At 37.1% G+C, this 18,633-nt stretch overlaps 3 protein-coding genes across 4 annotated transcripts in view; 1 reads left to right on the forward strand and 2 right to left on the reverse strand.

Moving 5' to 3' along the window:
- Positions 1 to 6,908, reverse strand: part of LOC141811401 (protein EIN6 ENHANCER) — a 10,331-nt gene extending 3,423 nt beyond the window's left edge. The window contains exons 1-3 of one of the 2 annotated variants that reach the window (XM_074699452.1): positions 6,528 to 6,755; positions 5,833 to 5,900; positions 2,695 to 3,185 (exon numbers count right to left, since the gene is read on the reverse strand). In XM_074699452.1, the coding sequence (XP_074555553.1) occupies positions 3,054 to 3,185; positions 5,833 to 5,900; positions 6,528 to 6,702 (375 nt within the window). In that variant the 5' untranslated portion in view covers positions 6,703 to 6,755 and the 3' untranslated portion in view covers positions 2,695 to 3,053. Of the gene's footprint in view, positions 1 to 2,694; positions 3,186 to 5,832; positions 5,901 to 6,527 lie in introns of those variants that run through there. The other variant, XM_074699453.1, reaches the window with a different exon arrangement.
- Positions 6,909 to 14,493: 7,585 nt separating this feature from the next.
- LOC141811620 (NAC domain-containing protein 2-like) lies at positions 14,494 to 15,730 on the forward strand. Its single transcript, XM_074699638.1, has 3 exons — positions 14,494 to 14,705; positions 14,783 to 15,096; positions 15,164 to 15,730. The coding sequence occupies exons 1-3, from the start codon at positions 14,549 to 14,551 to the stop codon at positions 15,602 to 15,604; spliced, it is 912 nt and encodes a 303-aa protein (XP_074555739.1). The 5' UTR covers positions 14,494 to 14,548; the 3' UTR covers positions 15,605 to 15,730.
- A 1,255-nt stretch (positions 15,731 to 16,985) lies between these two features.
- On the reverse strand, positions 16,986 to 18,044 carry LOC141811621 (WUSCHEL-related homeobox 11-like). The gene is made up of 2 exons (XM_074699639.1): positions 17,307 to 18,044; positions 16,986 to 17,122 (listed from the first exon to the last, which is right to left on the reverse strand). Exons 1-2 carry the CDS (start codon positions 18,042 to 18,044, stop codon positions 17,108 to 17,110), a joined length of 753 nt encoding a protein of 250 aa, XP_074555740.1. The 3' UTR covers positions 16,986 to 17,107.
- Positions 18,045 to 18,633: the final 589 nt, after the last annotated feature.

Consider the following 18,633-nt stretch of genomic DNA (forward strand, 5'->3'; position numbering starts at 1 on the left):
TGGGAAGAGGTTTATAGATCCAAAGCGTAAGATCATAAAATCCTATAATTTAGTAAGAATATTCATAATTATATTTGATTTTTATAATTTATTATATCTATTGGTTTGCAATATATAGTATTAATATGAATATTTTAAATATTACAGTACAATTTTCATATAGTAAATATATGAATGAAAATACAATAATTTTTAATATTTCATCTTATATAGCAAGATGCAACTTCTCTAAGGTAGATCGTAATTATATGATGCAAGATAATAATGATTAAAAAGAGTTCATCCACTTAAGACTCAACAACAATCCTATATTATTGAATTTTTTCACAAATGATATGACACAAAAAAGTTATTTGCAATAGTAAATGTCAAATAGTAAAATATTATAAATATATTCTAATCACGTTGTTGGTCCCAATATCCTATCTAGGAATGATACGAAGACATAGGATCAGATCGTAGGATCCTAAAATCCTAGACCAATTGAGATCCTACTTAGAATCTGAATCTTTTGAGTTAGTTTGGATTTTAGGATCCTAAGGTTCAAATCACAATTTTGACTATCATGATATTTTGCAAGTTTACTCCAATGATGGCATAATATTGTAAAAAAAAACGTGATGAATGAACAACTTAACCAATGAGTGACAAACATGACAAATGCCATATAGTATGATGTGGATCAACTAGCTTAATGAGCATATAGAAATTTGACATAAGCATACTAATGGTATGTGTTATCTAGAATAACAAGCATCTATCAACTCTAAAGGCATAATCTCATGATCTCAACTATATGTCAATATCATTAGCCCTATAAAACTAGTCACAAAGGAATATAAACATAAAAACCAACAAATTTGGAAATGAAACAAATACCGCAAAAAAATTAAAGAGAGTTTATTTATCAGATTAGAGTTTTTAGCAACAATCAGGCCAATAGACACTTCTCTAAACAGACTACCACTCAAATCCATATACACACAGGGTAAAGTACTCACCGTTATCCTCGACACCAACTTCACTCACCAACTAGTAAACCTCATCATATTACTCGGACCAAACATAAGGTCCAGCAACTCTTAAGATGAGCCAGATATCAATACATGACTACTAGGCTAGAAGCCACTGCCCTTTTATCTTCAGAATGAAATCCACTCATATGGTTCATTCAAGTATTAATGGCGTAACCCCTTAATTTGGAATGAATCAAGGGACAACCGTCCATTAACTTTCTCGTAGTTAGAATTTGATCATTTGTAAGAAACACCAATAATAGCCTCTAAAAAGAGTACAAGTAGAACTACCAATAACAATCTCTAGCAAAAGTTGAAGATCACTAAAGGATTAACTATATTCATCAACATATCACTGGAAAAGCAAATTGATCATATCATTTGGTAATAAACGAAGCACAATTCAATCAAAGGAGGAAAGGACCAATGCCTGCGTTGAAGTACGATGTAGGGGGGTTATTGAATATGAAGCTTCACTGTTGAACTCTATTGGCTCCGATCAGTCCTAACACAAAAATCCAATCAGAACTAACAACTACCACATAATCCACGCACAACAAGATAGAAACGATCCTCCTACCTCAGGTATACGATTTTGGCTCTACAGTTGCTGCTGCAGTCCCTTAAAATCGCCTAGGGAACTCGAGCACTACTCAGATCTAGCAGAAGGGGAGACTCGCTGCGGATTGACGATGAGGAGGTTACACTATTGCTGAATTTCACAGATCCTCGCCCATAATCCCTCGCTGAAGCTCGCAGCCAGAGGAGAATCAAAGCTTTCTTTTCTATATACAGGGAAAAAAGATTCCGTCACCACTGTTACGAGTCGTCAGGGAAGGGGAGAAGTTGCGGCCGCTGATGCCCAATCCCAGGGGATGGAACTTCGACCCAGAATGCTCGCAAGTCTCTTCGTCCCCACGCAAGATATCGAAGCTATAGTTGAAGGAGGCTACCAACAACCGAACTAGAGGGGAGGAAGGGAGGAGGGGATCGGAAGTAACTGCGCAGAGTCATGGGAAGAATAAGCGTGGGGTTCAGATGTTACCCCGCCGCTTCATCACGGCCGTCGTAAACCTTTCCTTTGCTTTCTATCGCTGATTGAAGGCCGGAGTCGTCGCCCGCCGGCGAACAGCTCGCTAGGACGAGGGGAAGAGCAGCGCACGGGTGGCTGCCGTTTCCTCGAATCCACAGCCAAGCAAGCATAACCCATCAACCCTAGCCCTAGAATTTCAAATAAACCGGGCCTGGTTCAGTTGAGCTAACGATTCCGAGCGGTTCATCCGACTTGTCACCATTTCGCGCCTTAGATTGAACCTCAAATCTTGTTCTCGATCAACATTTAATTTAATTTAATTTAATTCGGAAAGAATCAGCAAAAATTAATTTATCCATGAATTCTTTTGCTCAGGACTTGTCTGTACTAGAAAATTATAATATGATTGTTTAATAAAATACATACATATTTATATGTTTATGGTATTTTCATGGATTAATTTATTAACATTGTTTCTTCATATTTTCATTCAAATATATTTATAATATGTTAAATTTATCACGAAAATTTTAAGTCTTAAATAGTCCAAAGTCCAACATTTTTTGAATCTAGTTAAGTCCAATAAAAGATCAAGGTAAGTGAGCAATCATTGAGCTTGTAAATTCATGAATAACGTAGACCAGCTAAACAGAAAATTTTAAAAAATGCATGAGAAATTCATGGTCTCTGTACATTTTTAAGTTCCTTCAAAGACAATAATATTCCAATAATTGTTGAAAGACGAATATTAAGCAACTTTACAGATGCTGTTTACCCACTAATTAAATTAAAAGGTTACATACGACAGCATCCATTAGAGCAATTTCCAGCAAGGTCAACCAACTGAGAAAGCTTCAAAATCTTGAGATAATTTAGGTTCCCAAACATTCGTCTGCATTCCTTGTTCAACAACAAGAAAGCAAAGCGGCTGTGGGCATAATAGACAGACAACTAAGGCGGCTTTTGAATACCAGTGTAAGATTCAGATGTGCCTCTGATAGTAGTTATCTTAAAACGATGGCTGCATTCCTCAAAGCCAGGTATCTTTGTATCTGGTCATCACTGAGCCCTCGAATGCGCTTGAAGACACCAGGATTTGCATAGCGTAGGGTCGTCCTTGGGTCGATGTAGTGTGCCTGCACGACAGTCTCACCGTCTAGTTAAAACTAAATTTGTAAGATAAATTGTAAGGCATTGGAAGGTATTAGAAACTCAAGAAGAAGAAAAAAAAAGAGCAAGGAAAGCTTAACATGAAGAGGTTATGCGTAAAACAGTGCATAAGCAAGAATATCGAGCATCTATTGTATTGATCATCACCTTTTTGGGCAAGGAAAAGTAATGTACCATTCATAACCTTATTAAACTAACACTCAGATCTTCAGCAGAATTGCTGGATAAAAATTAGGCATCAATCAAGACTGAATCCTCTCATCTTGCCGGAGAACACATGAAATTTTGCAGAGGTGCCAGAGAAAATTAAGTACATCATTCACAAACAATAAGAACAATTAATCTCCAGTTAATTAGATGAGATCAATAATCAAATATTGTGAATATATTCTCACAACTCAATACTCCTCATAATGTGTGCACTAGAATATTACAATAATTATTATCCACATAAAATATGCATACTTAGAAATCATAATCAATGAGAAGAGAATTATTTAAAATGCAAAACTTAGAAAATCTTAACAGGGTCTAAAAATAAGTCACCAGAGCAAAATATTTACTCTCTAGGCAACTCAATAGAATCCAGAAAAAAAATATTAAGGTAATCGAGATCAGCAACATGACTGAGTAGGATTTCCCAGAGTAAATAGATGTTAGAGATTAAGTAAAATATAAGGAATTAAGAATTAATATGGAGGAAGAGCAAAGAAATAGCAGAGCATTACATACAGAACATTAATACAATGGATATAAGAGAATATAATGCAAACGCAAGAAGCAAGTGGCTTATGATGAAACTCCTGCACTTCCACAGAGCTATGCACATATGCCACAATGTGCTACATATTCACCATTCCTCACTAGACATCTGCAACTCACATTCTAAAAATTGACCACATAACACGTACTACCGGTACTAATCTCCTATATGACGAAGCAAAAGGAGTTTGGAACAATAACAATCCTCAAGAATAAGATATAAAAATAAAATAAAGAGAGATATTCATTTTTAGTTATGCTAAGTAACATATTTAATTATGGTACAGTGGTTTGTTTGTTAGATTTCCAACTATATGTCATGGGTTGAATTTACTCAAATGTTATTTCCTTTTCGCATGTAGATTGTACAGGTGTCTCATCAAATCGATTTTCATATTTTGATTGGTTAGTTAGAACTTTGGTCACAGGTGTCTCATCAAATCAATTCTAATCTTTTCCTTGGTTATTGTTAACTAACTGATCCAATTAGCTTAATCAACTAATTTGGACAACACTAGTTTTGAATTAATTAAAAAAAATTGTTTCATTAAACATAAGATTTCTGATAAATAACTGATACACTGAGTTTGTATAAAGTCTCTGACCAATTATCTAGCTAGACTGTTAAGGTCTCAATTAATTAACTATAAGATTTCTATTTAAATGCACATAAGGTTTGTGGTTAAGAACATAAATTCTGACCAATTAATCTAAAAAACTTAGCTTTGGATTTAATTAAACAAAATATTTCTATTTCATTAACTAATATACTTGATTAGTTTATTTTGACTAATGTCCTCCATGAATTATTGTAAGTTATTTATTGGATAAATCTGTTCATTAACAGAATTAGAATTGACTAGTAAATTTATTAATTTATTAAATTTGCTTGTAAAATTAACTCGATGGATTAAGTTGAACTGATGAAAAAAATTTTGATTAGATTGAAAAATTAGTCTTCTTAATTAAATTGCACTGGTTAATGTGTTAACCCTCATTAATTAATTAGTTGATTAGTAAAATGGTTCTGATAATAATAAGCCTTTCAATTAATTATAGTTAATTGCCTAAACAAATAATTTAATGTCCTATGGTCTTGTCAAGTATTGTGTATATACAAACAAAAATAACATTAGATAGAATCAAACCCAAAAATAGATTGGAAAATTGACCATCCATCATTGTCCCATAACTTTAGCAATTTATTTAGCATAAAAAAATGAAATTATCTCCTTTATTTGTTATATCATCTTGTTGTTGATGATCGTTATTGTATTCTTATTCTGGAATAGCTGAAAACTTGTTTAGCTCTCACGATGTGAGAGATAGAACTGATAGTATGTGTTATGTGGTGGTACTTTAGTGGAATCTGAGTTGTCAGACATGACAACAAAACTCACCATCCAACGAGGACAATAGTGAATTCGTAGCACACTGCTCATCGTCCAACGAGGACAATGGTGAATTCATGGCACCCTTTGGGAGGTAAGAAGGTGTTTCTTAACGGGTCACTCATGTCTTATGTTTGGTATCTAATGCACCACTATTGCTTTACTCTTTAGCCTCATGCTTATTATTAATTACTTCAATTTTACTTAAACATTTATAAAATAACCATGTTTTGATCTTGACTCAGGGAAACCCTACTCAACAAACCCCAATTGTGTTGGTAACATTTGTTAGATTTTTAGTGAGTGGCCTAGCGAGTCAAGTTAAAGAACAAGCACTTTGGGGATGATAAATTTTGCAATATCCTAATTAACACATTGTCAGGTTTATTAGAGTATAAAATAAGTGCCTGGAATAATTAACTACAAGGAAAGTGCCTAGCAACTAGAGAAGAGTATTTACCTCGAATCCTGTTATGTCACAATATTTCTTTGATGGGTACATAGAAGGAGGTGACTCGATATTTAAATCTGAAAACAAAATATAAATGTCATAAAAATCAACTGAATAGAAATAGAAAGATATGTGATTTTAACATGCTTAAGCTTTGGTTTCATACGATGAATTTTGACTGCTGAAATAAAATAATAAGAAAACTGAATCCAATTTCTCTACAATCATTCAAATCGAGTGTTGCAGTTCTAAACAAGCAATTGATTTCAGCCAATCATTATCTACAAATAAACATGCTTGCATATTTGTGTTCAGCTTAACCAATCTAGATCATCCATATTTCCTATCAAGGACTAGACGAATTTATAATTTTACCCTGCCATAGTAGCTGAGATCCTATTTACAAGAATCTAATATGAACTCCGATAGAATCTACTACAACCACTACCCCCAAAATAAAGAACCTATACTCCAAATTTAAGATGTTGGTAGGAGAAAATAGCTCTGACAAGCACAACATAAACTAAAATTTTGAATAAACAACATCAGCATAAGTATCTTCTAACCCCAGCTGTGTTTTGTATCTTCAGATTGGTGAATTAGATGTTAAAAAATTCAATATAGATGCTTTCATACAAAGCAAACGAAATATTATTAGAAAGAAAAAGGTGAAGAAAGCAAGATTTAAGGAAGAAAGGTCGGACAGTTGGGTTCGTCGGCAGGGAGGGATGCATAGTTTTCTGCTTGGAGGATCTGCTTGAGATGCTTCCATTGGCGGCCTCTCGACTGCCCCTTTGGATACTTGCCAGACATCTGCACCCGCTTGAAGGGCAGAATCATCGGCAGCACCATCTCTGAGCCCGCAACCTCTGGCTCCATCTTCTCCTCCTCCTTACAATGCAGGTCCTAATCTAAGAAACAAAAAGATTATAACATAAAATCACCAACCAACTCAAGCAAGATAGAGGATCAAACACAAAGCGAAGAAAGAAGAAATGAGGACTGCATATCTTTGAAGGTAGGAACCACAAAAAGCACGGTGGCTTTCCACTGGACAAAGATATGGGAACAACTTGTGAACAATCAAACAAAATATTATAGATTCAAATTCAGTTCAAAAAATTATTGAACATATTCAAATTAGATTCAAACAAGTTAATTTTAAATACGAATTAAATATTTTTTTAGCTAACTCGAAAAGATTGCGAGCCGACTCAATTTCACTACAAAAAAACAGTTAATTAGCAACGAATTTTAGCAACAAAAATAATTCGTTGCAAATCTACAACAAACTTAGCAACGAACAATTGTTTCGTCGCCAATTGGCGAAAATATTTGCGACAAAAATATTTTAGTCGCCAAATTAACAACAAATAAATTTTGTCATTAAATTTGTCGTTAAAATTATTTTTGTCGCCAAATTCATCGCAAATTGATGACGAATTTTAAATTCATCGCAAATTGTAATTAGATCTATGTTTGCTTCTGAATTATGAGTTAAACTTCCATTGCAAGCCAATATAAAACGAAAAGTTAAGATGTGATACCATGGGATTAAAGATTCTAGAAAAGCAATGAAGTTTTGTTTGGAATGTGGCTCCATTTGTGAAAGTGTTTCAACTTGTGAATGGTGATGCCAGAACGACTATGGGATGCATTTAGTTACAAGTAGAGCATACGAACAAATTGTAAAGAACTTTGATGGCATTGAATTTGTATATCGATTTTTGAACATGTCGTAGCCTACTACAAATCCTCAGTATCCATTTTTAATTCAATGCTACTTTCTTTTTTTTTCATCTACTATAATATTTTATTCATGGTATAAAGCATACTCTAAAATTTTAACTTATAGCTTTCACTAAAAAATAACAGTCCTAGTGCACGAAACTCCAACCAATACAGGGTCCCGGGGAAGGGTCTATTGTACGTAGCCTTACCCTGCTTTGCAAGAAGTTATTTTCGAAACTCGAACTCATGACCTCCAGGTTATATGGCCACAACTTTACCGGTGCACCAAGGCCCCCCTTCATTAAAAGCCAAACATTAATCCTTACAAATATTAATATTGATTTGTACAAGATAGAGAGAACATATCTAGATGTAGAGACCAGAATAAGAGAATGATCAACTTAAGAAATTCAGGAGTGAAGGGATAGTTGGCATGAGCATGGAAATACCAACAAATGATAGAAAACAACAAATAGGTATGTAAAATTATTTTTCATCATTTAGAATATTTTTTTATGATTTATCTTTTCAACAGTTTTATGGTGGAAAAGTTATGGTGAGAATTATGGTGAAGAATGTCATACATGAGTGATGGTGAAAATGTCATATAAGAGTTATGGTGAAGAATGTCATACAAGAGTGATGGTGAAAACATCATATAAGAGTTACGATGAAGAATGTCATATACTTCAACTACTTGTCAGTGGTACTCTATCATGTAGTGCTACCAGGTGAAAAAAAAATCAGACTACTTTTTGAGCATACCCATTCTAAGTAGAAATTAATTGAGCATTTAATGCACTTATGTTCATGAAATATAATCTTCAACTGAAGTTGAGACAAAAAAAAAAAAAAAGGTCAAGAGATAGAGAAAGGAGATCCATATGATCTAATAAGTTTGTCAAGTATAGAATCTGATGATGAATAGAATAATAAAGTTGAAGAATCTTGTCTTCCAAAAGATGCTTCACAGATGGATTCAAAGTTTAGAAGAGAGGTGTATGGATAATGGTCAACTTATTTAAGTATTTAATACTTATAAAAATGTTCATTCTTTATAATCATCTTTAAAATTTAAATGTAAACAATGATAACAAAGGAAAAGGAAAAGGTGAAAGTTGTTGAGAAAGAAACTATTAAGAAACCAAAGAGGAAAACACAATATGAAGAAATGATTATGATAGATGATGAGGAAGAGAAGGATAATGAAATATCAACTGGAGAGGAACTGGAGCAATTGTGATTCATATATTTCTTTATATTAGTTACTTTTTAACATTTCAGAGGTGGATTTTGGTGACATTAATCTAAAAATGTCTTTAATTCTTTAAGAATGCATATGTTTGTGGCAATCATACTATGGTGTTAAAAAAGACATTTTTACAAATTTTTGTAAAGTAGAAACATTTAATTATTTATGTTCATGATTCCAGAATCACCAAAATGATCCACGATATGAACCTGGACATGACTCATCTATTGAAGCTTGAATATGAAATTGATGACTTTGTATTTTTTCATCAAGTTCTCTCTTTCTTATTCATATTATGTTTTACATATTCTCAAACAAACCTAATCAGGCTTCCAATCTGATATAGGAAAATTTGAATGCAACGCATTATTTATTAACTTTAGACCCTAATTTTAGGGGGTAAAATTGTCAAGGTCTAGACAGCTCTAGTAACATTTATTGAAAACAACATTAACTAAGACATCACCAGTATGATCAATCCTACTAAAATAGATATTGCGACCATCACAAACCGCTCTATAAAGATAGAAATCAGTATGCTAGTAAAATGTGAAATCACCTCCATCATGAAATCATGTGACTAATTTTCATTTCTTACGAAGCAATACCACAAAACTCGCCTACATACAAGCTCTACAATTGACAAGTCAAAAGCAGAGACAATAATTTCTGTCTGCCCATAGGTAGAAGACAACTGCCTCCAATATCCTGAGATCACAACTTTCTCCTCTGCAACTTCTTCCTCTCAAACCTTAAAATCTAGTCTCCCACTTGGCCTTCATCATAGAGGTCATAACTCATGTAGGTAAGCCTCATTTGTATGTTATGGTCATCAACTTCATATACCTCTATTATGGTTTTTTTTTACATATGTAATGCTTAGGATAGCCAATGGTATGACTTTTTTTTACACTGGATGGGTGAAAGATTGAAAATCAACCCAATTTTCCACAGTGTGATTCAATGAGTCAACTTCTTGCGATTTCTATGTAGATTGCATAATATTTTAGTAACTACAAGATTAATATAACATCTTTGATATGGCGGGAGTACTTTTATTGAAAATACAAGGAAAGAATTTAATAGAGGAAAGAAAATATAAAATGTCCATCGCAAGATTTTTTTATTTTTTATTAATTTAAATGATTATTAATTTTCTTGAATATTTTATTATAATAAATATTTTATACTATAATAACTTCTATTCATTTACAACATTTTACAAAATTCTATAATTTTTTTATTCATTATTCTTTCTTTTTTTAGTTTCAAATATTTTTGAAAACTTTTCATTATATAATGTTTTGCAAGGTTGTCGACATTGAGATACTAATCAGGATAGTTGAGTTGGTTACAACTGAGCAGACTTGCAGAAGAGGGCAAGAGTTCGAATCTCGACGAAGCCGAGCAATATCCTCCTCCATCGTGACTAACTACAGTATCTCGATTTACCTCCTCACATATTATCGTGGGGTCGACCGTGTGAGGTCGCTGGGGTGGCGAATTCCACATTTTTGCAGAAGAAAAAGAAAGCATTTAATAATATTTTTTCTTTCATCTACAAATCGTAAAGCAACTATCATTTGTTCTTTAACATATTTATTGAGAGGCTCTTCAACCAATATAGTAAATAATTCATCATCAAAATCTTCAAGAATAAACTTAGTGGTTAAAATGGCAATGGATACGATAATATCTTGTTAAATTTTAGGCGATGTCAGTTTGAGATTTGAGGGAGCATTATCTAGTGCAACCCTATTAATATCCTCATTATGATCGGTAAGAAATCTTAACAGTTCAAGAAAATTATCATGATTGAGTGAATTTGTGGATTCATCAAGACTACGAAATGGTAATCCTTGACACACAAGAAACCTTATGCAATCAATTGATGTCGTCAAACGAACATGATAATCACTAGATTGATTAACCAAATAAGTTTCAATATATAGTTTTTGATTCATTAAGTCATAAGTAATTATCATACACCTATTGTAAATATTGCTCTGATTTCCAACCTGTTCATAAATTTTTTCTTTCTTTCTCTAATTTTTAAATCCCTCAACAATAAAAGAATCACCACCACTTTGACCATCATGATCAATTTTGAATAAATAACCATAAAGATAGAAGATTGGTTCTTTTGCAATGTTGTACTCTCACAAATTAGGATGATTACTGAATCATATAGTTCGAAATCTTCGTTTCTCTTTTGGATAAGAACGCTAAGAAAATTCATGATTTTTAGCTGAAATGGATGTTTTTACAAATAATAAGATTGGACAATATCTCTTTCATTCACATTATACTCAAAAATGTTCTATTTTAGTCAAGATCACTAAGATATTCATTCGAGTCAACATCAAGAGGTAGTGGTGGAGGAGGAGACATCCTATTTGAAGTAGGTTCATCTCGCATCTTTTTAAAATACCTCAACATTGTTATTTAACCTAATTTATCATTCATAATATTTTAGAAACATAATCACCTAATTTAATAACTATTTTTCCCAACAATTCAAAAATAAATAGCAAATAAAATTTTTTAAAAGTCATTTCAAACTTTATATTTTACTTCAGGACTACACATTCAGAAATTATATTTCACAATTATAATATATCAACAATTCACAAAATAGAAAATTAAAATTTTATTTTTATGTTAGCATTGAATCTCAATTAAAATATTAAAAATTAACTCTTCTAATTTTTAAAGTCATGTAAAAGAAAGAATTGGATAATGAATAAATACTAAAATATATTATATACATGATATTATCATATATTAAGGGCTTAATTATTAAAGATTAATTGATATTTGAATACAAAATCCTTCATAAAAATAAGACTTCACAGTTCACACTTAAAATATACAATGATATTAATTTCAAAATCATATATAAAAAATAAACAACTAACTCTAGATCTCAATCAAAAAATGTTAATTGGCCAAACTCTATAAACAAATAAGGTAAAAAGTCATGCAACAGTGAAACCACAAGTATAGAAAATAAAAAAATAAAAAGAAAGAAAGTAACAATATCACTTCAAATGGAAGCTTGAAGAAGGGAGATCAGAGAATATCAATTTTAGATTGTTGGAGATTCGAGTTTGGAGATCAGTGATTATTGGACTATCGTTTGTTGATCTCTTGGCAAAGTTTTTACAATTTGGAGGTGACGATAGCGAATCAACGACGAAGCGATGCGAGGTAACATATGAGACAGGAATAGATTTTTTTTTACCATGTTATCATATATATATATATATATAGTCAATTATTATTATATATTTTTAAATATGAGGGGAGGCCGTCCCTACATGGGGATGCCCTTGATTATAAGAGGTGTTAGGATGGGTGTCTATAAAGTATTTTAAAACAACTAAATTCTCTTGTAATCTTTAATTTATCGTATTACTTTTGTAGTATTTGATTGTATTTTTATAATGTGTGTTGCTGTGAGAACAATTATAAATAAAAGGTTCTTTCACCTTATAAAGAAAAATCCGAAAAGAAGAACGAGGATTAATTAACCAACTGAAAGGTCGTCCGTCGTGAAGTAGGAATTGAAATTTTGGAACCACATAACAAAATTATTTGTTTAATTTGTTTTTCCCATTATCTTATATATATATATATATAGAGAGAGAGAGAGAGAAATGCTATTATGAGCGCCGGCTTCCTACGCGTCCGTGCGCGCCGACCGCCAACCTCCACGCGCTTTCGTCGTCTGTTCATCGCTGTCCGACCACCAACGACCGCCGGACCAGACCCGTTGGAACCGCGACTCGCCGGCGCACATTTCGGCATCGGATTTCGGCCGGATTGGGCCGGAATCCGGCCGAAATTTTGGCCGAAACAAGGGCAACAGTGCCTGGCGCCACAGTCGGCCGGAATTCGGCCGGAATCTGGCCGAATTCCGACCGAAATCGGCCGCCGGTGTCTGGCGGCGATTTCGGCCGGAATTCGGCCGGATTGCGGCCGAATCGGGGCCGGACTCCGGCCACCGCCGGACCGCCTGCGAGTCGCAGTTCCAACGGGCCCGGTCCGGCGGCCGACGGTGGTCGGATGGCGATGAACGAGCGATGGGAAGCGGCGAAGGTCCGAGGAGAAACACTGTGCAATCGGACGGCTCGGATCGGGCGATCGGACGGACGGACGGCTCGGATGGAGGCGCTCACGGGGCGCGCAGGAAGCTGTCGCCCAGGATAGCAAATTTGTATATATATATATATATATATATATATATATATATATATAGAGAGAGAGAGAGAGAGAGAGAGAGAGAGAGAGAGAAATGTTATGTTGCGTGATGAGAAATCCGTGACCTGTGCGCGACACCCGCGATCCACCGCCGCCATCCTCGTCGCGCTGTCTGGCCATCGCCGACCTCTCCCTCGGGCGCGATTGATGTGCAGCTCGCTGGCACTCCGTCAGACATCGGATTCCGATCGGATAGTGGTCGGAATCCGACGAATTTCGATCGGAAACAGGGTCGGCAGTGGCGTGTGCCACTGCCGACCGCGATTGAGCCGAATTCTGACTAAATCGCGGCCGAGGAAGGACCATCATGCGATGGCGGCCCGTCCTCTACAGTCCGGCGACTGCGAATTGGCCGGAACAGGGTCGATCGCGGTCGGTAGACTACCGACCGCGATCGGCCCTGTTTCCGATCAAATTTGTTGGATTTCGATCACTATCCGGTCGGAATCCGTTGTCGGACGGAGCGCCGGTGAGCGGCGCGTCGATCACAACCGAGTTGGCGGCCAGCGGTAGCCGGACGGGGCGGCGGCAGTGGCGATCGGTCAGAGCGTCGTGCAAGGGTCGCGCACGGGATGTCGCGCAGGATAACATCTCGTATATGTATATATATTAAATAGCTGGATTTAATCAGAACTTTACTTAGCAACGATTGCATATATCATGGCCAATCACAACATTACAAGCATCATGTGTTTGACTGGCTGACTGGCATCCTTATCCCAGATATGACTGCGAAATATTGGATCATAGAGAATAGTAGTCGATATGATCGATCCTCCACATGCGTGACAAAGTTTGTTTCGAAGTACTCAGAAGATTTGTGGAGGTTGGGAATGACAAGTACCTCTCATCAATTCACTTGCACTTACATCACCACCACTCCATTAATCTTTAAACCATATATATTCATAGCAAATCATAGTAAATTGGGTTCATCTGGCCACTACTAACTTGTCAAACCATCCAATCTAGCCAACGACATGCACTAAATAAACCTTATCACAACAGTCCACATTCCATTTTTCCTCCAAAGATTCGGATAAGGACCACACTGATCGATCTATAAATAATTCAAGCAAATCAAAAGGTGGCATGAAGTCACTATATTTGATACATGCATGCATGCATGCATCTGGCCTACACGTGCCGCCATTTATTCACAAACGACCCCAATGAGACTCGAGACCTAACATTCTACGTTAAAGGAGGAATGTGCTTTGATGACTTATTCCCTTGAAGAATATGGCCTAAAATATTTGATCGATTTATTATTCCAATGTTGAACCGAACCGAACCGGACTAGTCGGGTCGATCGTAAGTCGCTCGGTGGTCGACAAGTGTAGTAGAATTATTCTCCACTAAACGACAAAAAAAGCAAGGATAAAAGCGTCCTCCCCCTCGACTCTCCAGAAATTTCAAACCCACCCCTCCTCCTTCCTCTCTCTCTCTCTCTCTCTTCCACGGAGCGCAGCAATCGCTATGCCGCCGCTGCCGCCGGGGTTCCGCTTCCACCCGACCGACGAGGAGCTGGTGCTCCACTACCTCCGCGCCCGGGTCGTCTCCGCCCCTCCCCCCTCGCCGCTCTCCATCGTCGCCGAGGTCGACATCTACAAGTACGACCCCTGGGAGCTTCCCGGTTAGTAATTCGGCGCGCATGCAGCGTGTTCGACGATTTTCCGGTACGCCTCACGTTGAACTCGATCTCCTGTGCAGCCAAGGCGACGTACGGCGAGCGGGAGTGGTACTTCTTCAGCCCGCGCGACCGCAAGTACCCGAACGGGTTCCGGCCGAACCGAGCGGCGGCGTCCGGGTACTGGAAGGCGACCGGGACCGACAAGCCGATCTGCAGTAGATCAAGTAAAGGGAATGAGAAGCCTATCGCGGTGAAGAAGGCGCTGGTGTTCTACATGGGGAAGCCGCCCAAGGGAGTCAAGACTGATTGGATCATGCACGAGTACCGCCTCGCCGACGCACACAGCCGCAACAGCTACAAGCCCGCGAGACCACTCAGCCACTCCTCCATGAGGGTACACGATTAATTAACCTCCTTCCATTTCCTCGATTATCGCATAATTAAATTGCAAACGCATGCAGCTGGACGATTGGGTGCTGTGCCGGATTTACAAGAAGAACGATCGCCTCCAGGCAGCGGCTACGCCGGCGACGGGCCAGGAAGAAGTACTGAACACCTATTTCGACGACTTCGTCAGCTCGTGGAGCTTCAAAGACTACTCGCTCGTCGACGATTCGCCCGAGAATATCAATGGGATCGCCGACTTTGCTGCTCCAAGGCGAGCGCTGACGACGAATCCGTCTGTGCTGGTCGCCGGCGATTACACCGAGAGCTCGATGAAGCGGCAGAGGACGACGATAGAAGGTTATTGGAACGGCTGCGGAAGGATCTTTCAGCCGTCAGAGGGATCACAAAACTGTGAATCTACGTACGGCGCTAACTTCGTGGAACGGTTGGAGTGCGACAGCTCGAGCTTCTTGGAGCAGCCGTTTATCGATCGCTCGCATTTGGGCTTCCACTAAACAGTAGACGTTTTGCGGCTGCTCCGCTAGAGCAGAGGAATTAATTAATAGCGTTTTGAAAGAGAAAACTTCTGTTAGATTGAATCAAAAAACTGAAATAAATAACAGATAATTTGAAGCTGCTGTTATAATATTTTTGGTGGTTCTATATGATCTCTCTCTCTCTCTGTAGATGTTCACAAAAAAGATTTATTAAAATAGAAAAACAGAAACCAGAGAGGATCGGAATTGCTATATTCAAATGTGTGGAGATAAAATAATATAAAATTTATTGGTCTTTGTCTTTAAATGGACTGCTTTATTTTATTTTGGAAGAAATTAATTACCAACTAATTCATTAAACCATCAACAACAAAAGAGGAAACTCACTTTCCCATTTAGCCATTTGATCATTAATGTTATTACTAATGCTGTGTTTAGGGAAAGAAAAAGGAAAGAAAATAAAAGGGAAGAAGATAAAAAGTAGGAAAAAGAGAGGAAAAAGAAAAATACTTCACCCTTTATTTACTCATCACTATTTGAGGGAGAGAAGAGGAGAGGGAGAATTACCATACGATTCTTATTCTTCCCTCACCCGATAAGAAATACATCACTAATATACAAGTTGGTAAGAATTTATATATGTTCATTCAATATATAGGTCAATTAAATGAACAAGCTTGAATAAGCTCTTAAATTAAACACTTTGTTTGATTTTCTTTGCTCACCCAATATCACCTAAACTCTATCCGAGTATCCACAATCTACCTCTCCCCCTAGACAATTAAGTGCCCCCCAACATGAAGTGAGTGAGTGTATAGGGCAAAAGACTTAATTTCTATTGTCACACAAGGCTCAAAATTATAGTTTCTCTCACATTCCTTGCACATTTATGAATTTACCAAAAATTGATCCTTTGAAATACTCATTAAAATGAAATTCACATAAGAAGCTATTTTAGGAAACACAAATGACTAATTCCCAAAAGAGATGGGCCTTTGGATTTTGTTCATACACAATCAACAAAAACTAATGCATGCCTCAACATATGTTGCAAACTTTCTCATTTAAGTGCTTCTTGTTAATTTCTCCTGATTCTTGCTCTAAAGCCTCCTTAGATAGTCATATATCAACATATATATTGCACTTTTCATACTTGGGTACTCATCAAGCTTAGAGATGGAATATAATAGGACATACATCTTGTATATATTTCTATTATATTCATAATTGTTTAGTCTCAAACATTCATATAGTTCAGCCAAAACCTTAACTGTTGACTTTGTCTATATTCAGACTTTAATCAGGAATGATAGATAGATAGATCGATATATATTACTGATATTTAGCAGTAGATTACTACTGCTCCAACAAAAACGATCCCAAGAAGACAATTTGGAGAACAAATTAATGTACAGATCCATTAATGATGCCTTCTGCGGCATCTACTACACATGCATGCTCCAGGTGCACAAGCTACAACACAAGAAAATAGAAACTATTGTGGCATCAACCTGAAAGAAACTAATCAGACGACACCTGCAGAGAGAGACAGAGAAGTTGACACAGTAAGAAATTAGTAAGAACAAATCTTGACAGAAGAAAGCTTTGGATATTTGTAATTAAATTTCACCAGAAGAGAATGGTCTTTCTCTTGTCGTCGTCGTCGTCGTTGTTCAGAATTAGTTTATTCATCGATCGAAGACTACAGTACTGATCTTACCAGGAAGTAGCTCTCACCCATCTGCAGGCTCTGCAGCAGAATTCCGTGTTCGTTGACAGGTAGCAGCTCTCCAGAGGAATGCACCAGCACCGCGCTTTGGCCGAACATGGCTCTCATGTCTAAAGGCCCTCTCGGAGCTTCCCATCGCATCCCGTTGACGAACACCGTGATCGTGTTGCTGTCTTGGTCGATCGATTCATAAATTGTGCTATACTGATCGGGTTGCTGGTGGTTGAAGATGGAATAATCGGAGTCGGAATTGGAAGGGCACCAAAGAGGACTGATGTGGCCGCCTTCCATGAACCCTCCCATCCGGTACTGAGAGATTGACAAGAGGTCCTCGTCGGCTGCCGGCCAGGAGGAGGAGGAGGAGGAGGACGACGAGGCGGAAGATGATGACGCAGAAGAGGAACGTGCAGTGGGTGAGCAGTAAGGAGGTGAGGCTGCGGAGGATGAGGCGAGGGCTGAGGCAGCCTGCAGCTGCCACTGGCGGCGGGAGCGGGAGCGGCGGTTCTGGAACCAGTAGAAGACGTTGGCGTCGCCGACGGCGCCGAACTTCTCGAGCAGCTTGCGGATGCGGACGGTCTCGCCTTTGGGCGGGTTCACCATCCCGCTGTTGAAGATGGACTCCAGGATGTGGATCTGCTCCGGTTTGGGGGTCCACCGGGAGCGGACAGCCGCCGGCCCGGCCGCCGCCTCGCCGGGGCTGCTGCTGTTGCGCCGGCCATCCAAGGACATAATTGTAATTATGGCAGGAGGATGGGCGATTGGACAAACACAATCTGGGCCTAGATTGAGTGAGACTGTATATTTATAGATGGAAAATCCTTCTTTTTTTTTTTTTTTGTCATTTCACTATTTCTCCTAACGCGTTGGGTTGAATATAAGTTAAAATTATTGAATTGGAGTCTCATTAGAACATGTTGGTTTAATAAATTTTAACTCATTTGAACCCTAATATTTTGTTTAAATCCTATTTATTTTTATTCTGTTGTACTCAACTTTAATTCAAATACATTAGGTTTGAATAATTCAAACTTAAATTTGAGTCACTTAGAGTTCAATTCTGAGCTAATCAAAGTTCAAACAACTTGATTCAAATTCAAACTTGAACTAAAATTATTTATATTTTAAATTTCAAATATCATATATATATATATATATATATATATATATATATATATATATATATATATATATATAAACTTAAACTCCAATATTAATATTTTTATACTGGTTAACTCAATTTTGTTAGTTTAGTGTCAGAGTTAGCGCAAACAAAGATGTTAAAATCAAGGTATTAACTTTAAACCCACGAGATCTAGAG

Source organism: Curcuma longa, chromosome 17 (genome assembly GCF_044706935.1).
Source record: "Curcuma longa cultivar G26 ecotype Majalengka, Jawa Barat chromosome 17, ITB_CL_G26_1.1, whole genome shotgun sequence".
In the NCBI taxonomy this organism is placed as follows: Eukaryota; Viridiplantae; Streptophyta; class Magnoliopsida; order Zingiberales; family Zingiberaceae; genus Curcuma; species Curcuma longa.

What these genes read in the sequence shown, in the direction of transcription:
- LOC141811620 (XM_074699638.1), top strand. Translation starts at nt 14,549, where the DNA reads ATGCCGCCGCTGCCGCCGGGGTTCCGCTTCCACCCGACCGACGAGGAG. An exon ending in CGACCCCTGGGAGCTTCCCG is followed by an intron (nt 14,706 to 14,782) that starts GTTAGTAATTCG and finishes TCTCCTGTGCAG; the next exon opens with CCAAGGCGACGTACGGCGAG. An exon ending in TCAGCCACTCCTCCATGAGG is followed by an intron (nt 15,097 to 15,163) that starts GTACACGATTAA and finishes AAACGCATGCAG; the next exon opens with CTGGACGATTGGGTGCTGTG.
- LOC141811621 (XM_074699639.1), bottom strand. Translation starts at nt 18,044, where the DNA reads ATGTCCTTGGATGGCCGGCGCAACAGCAGCAGCCCCGGCGAGGCGGCG.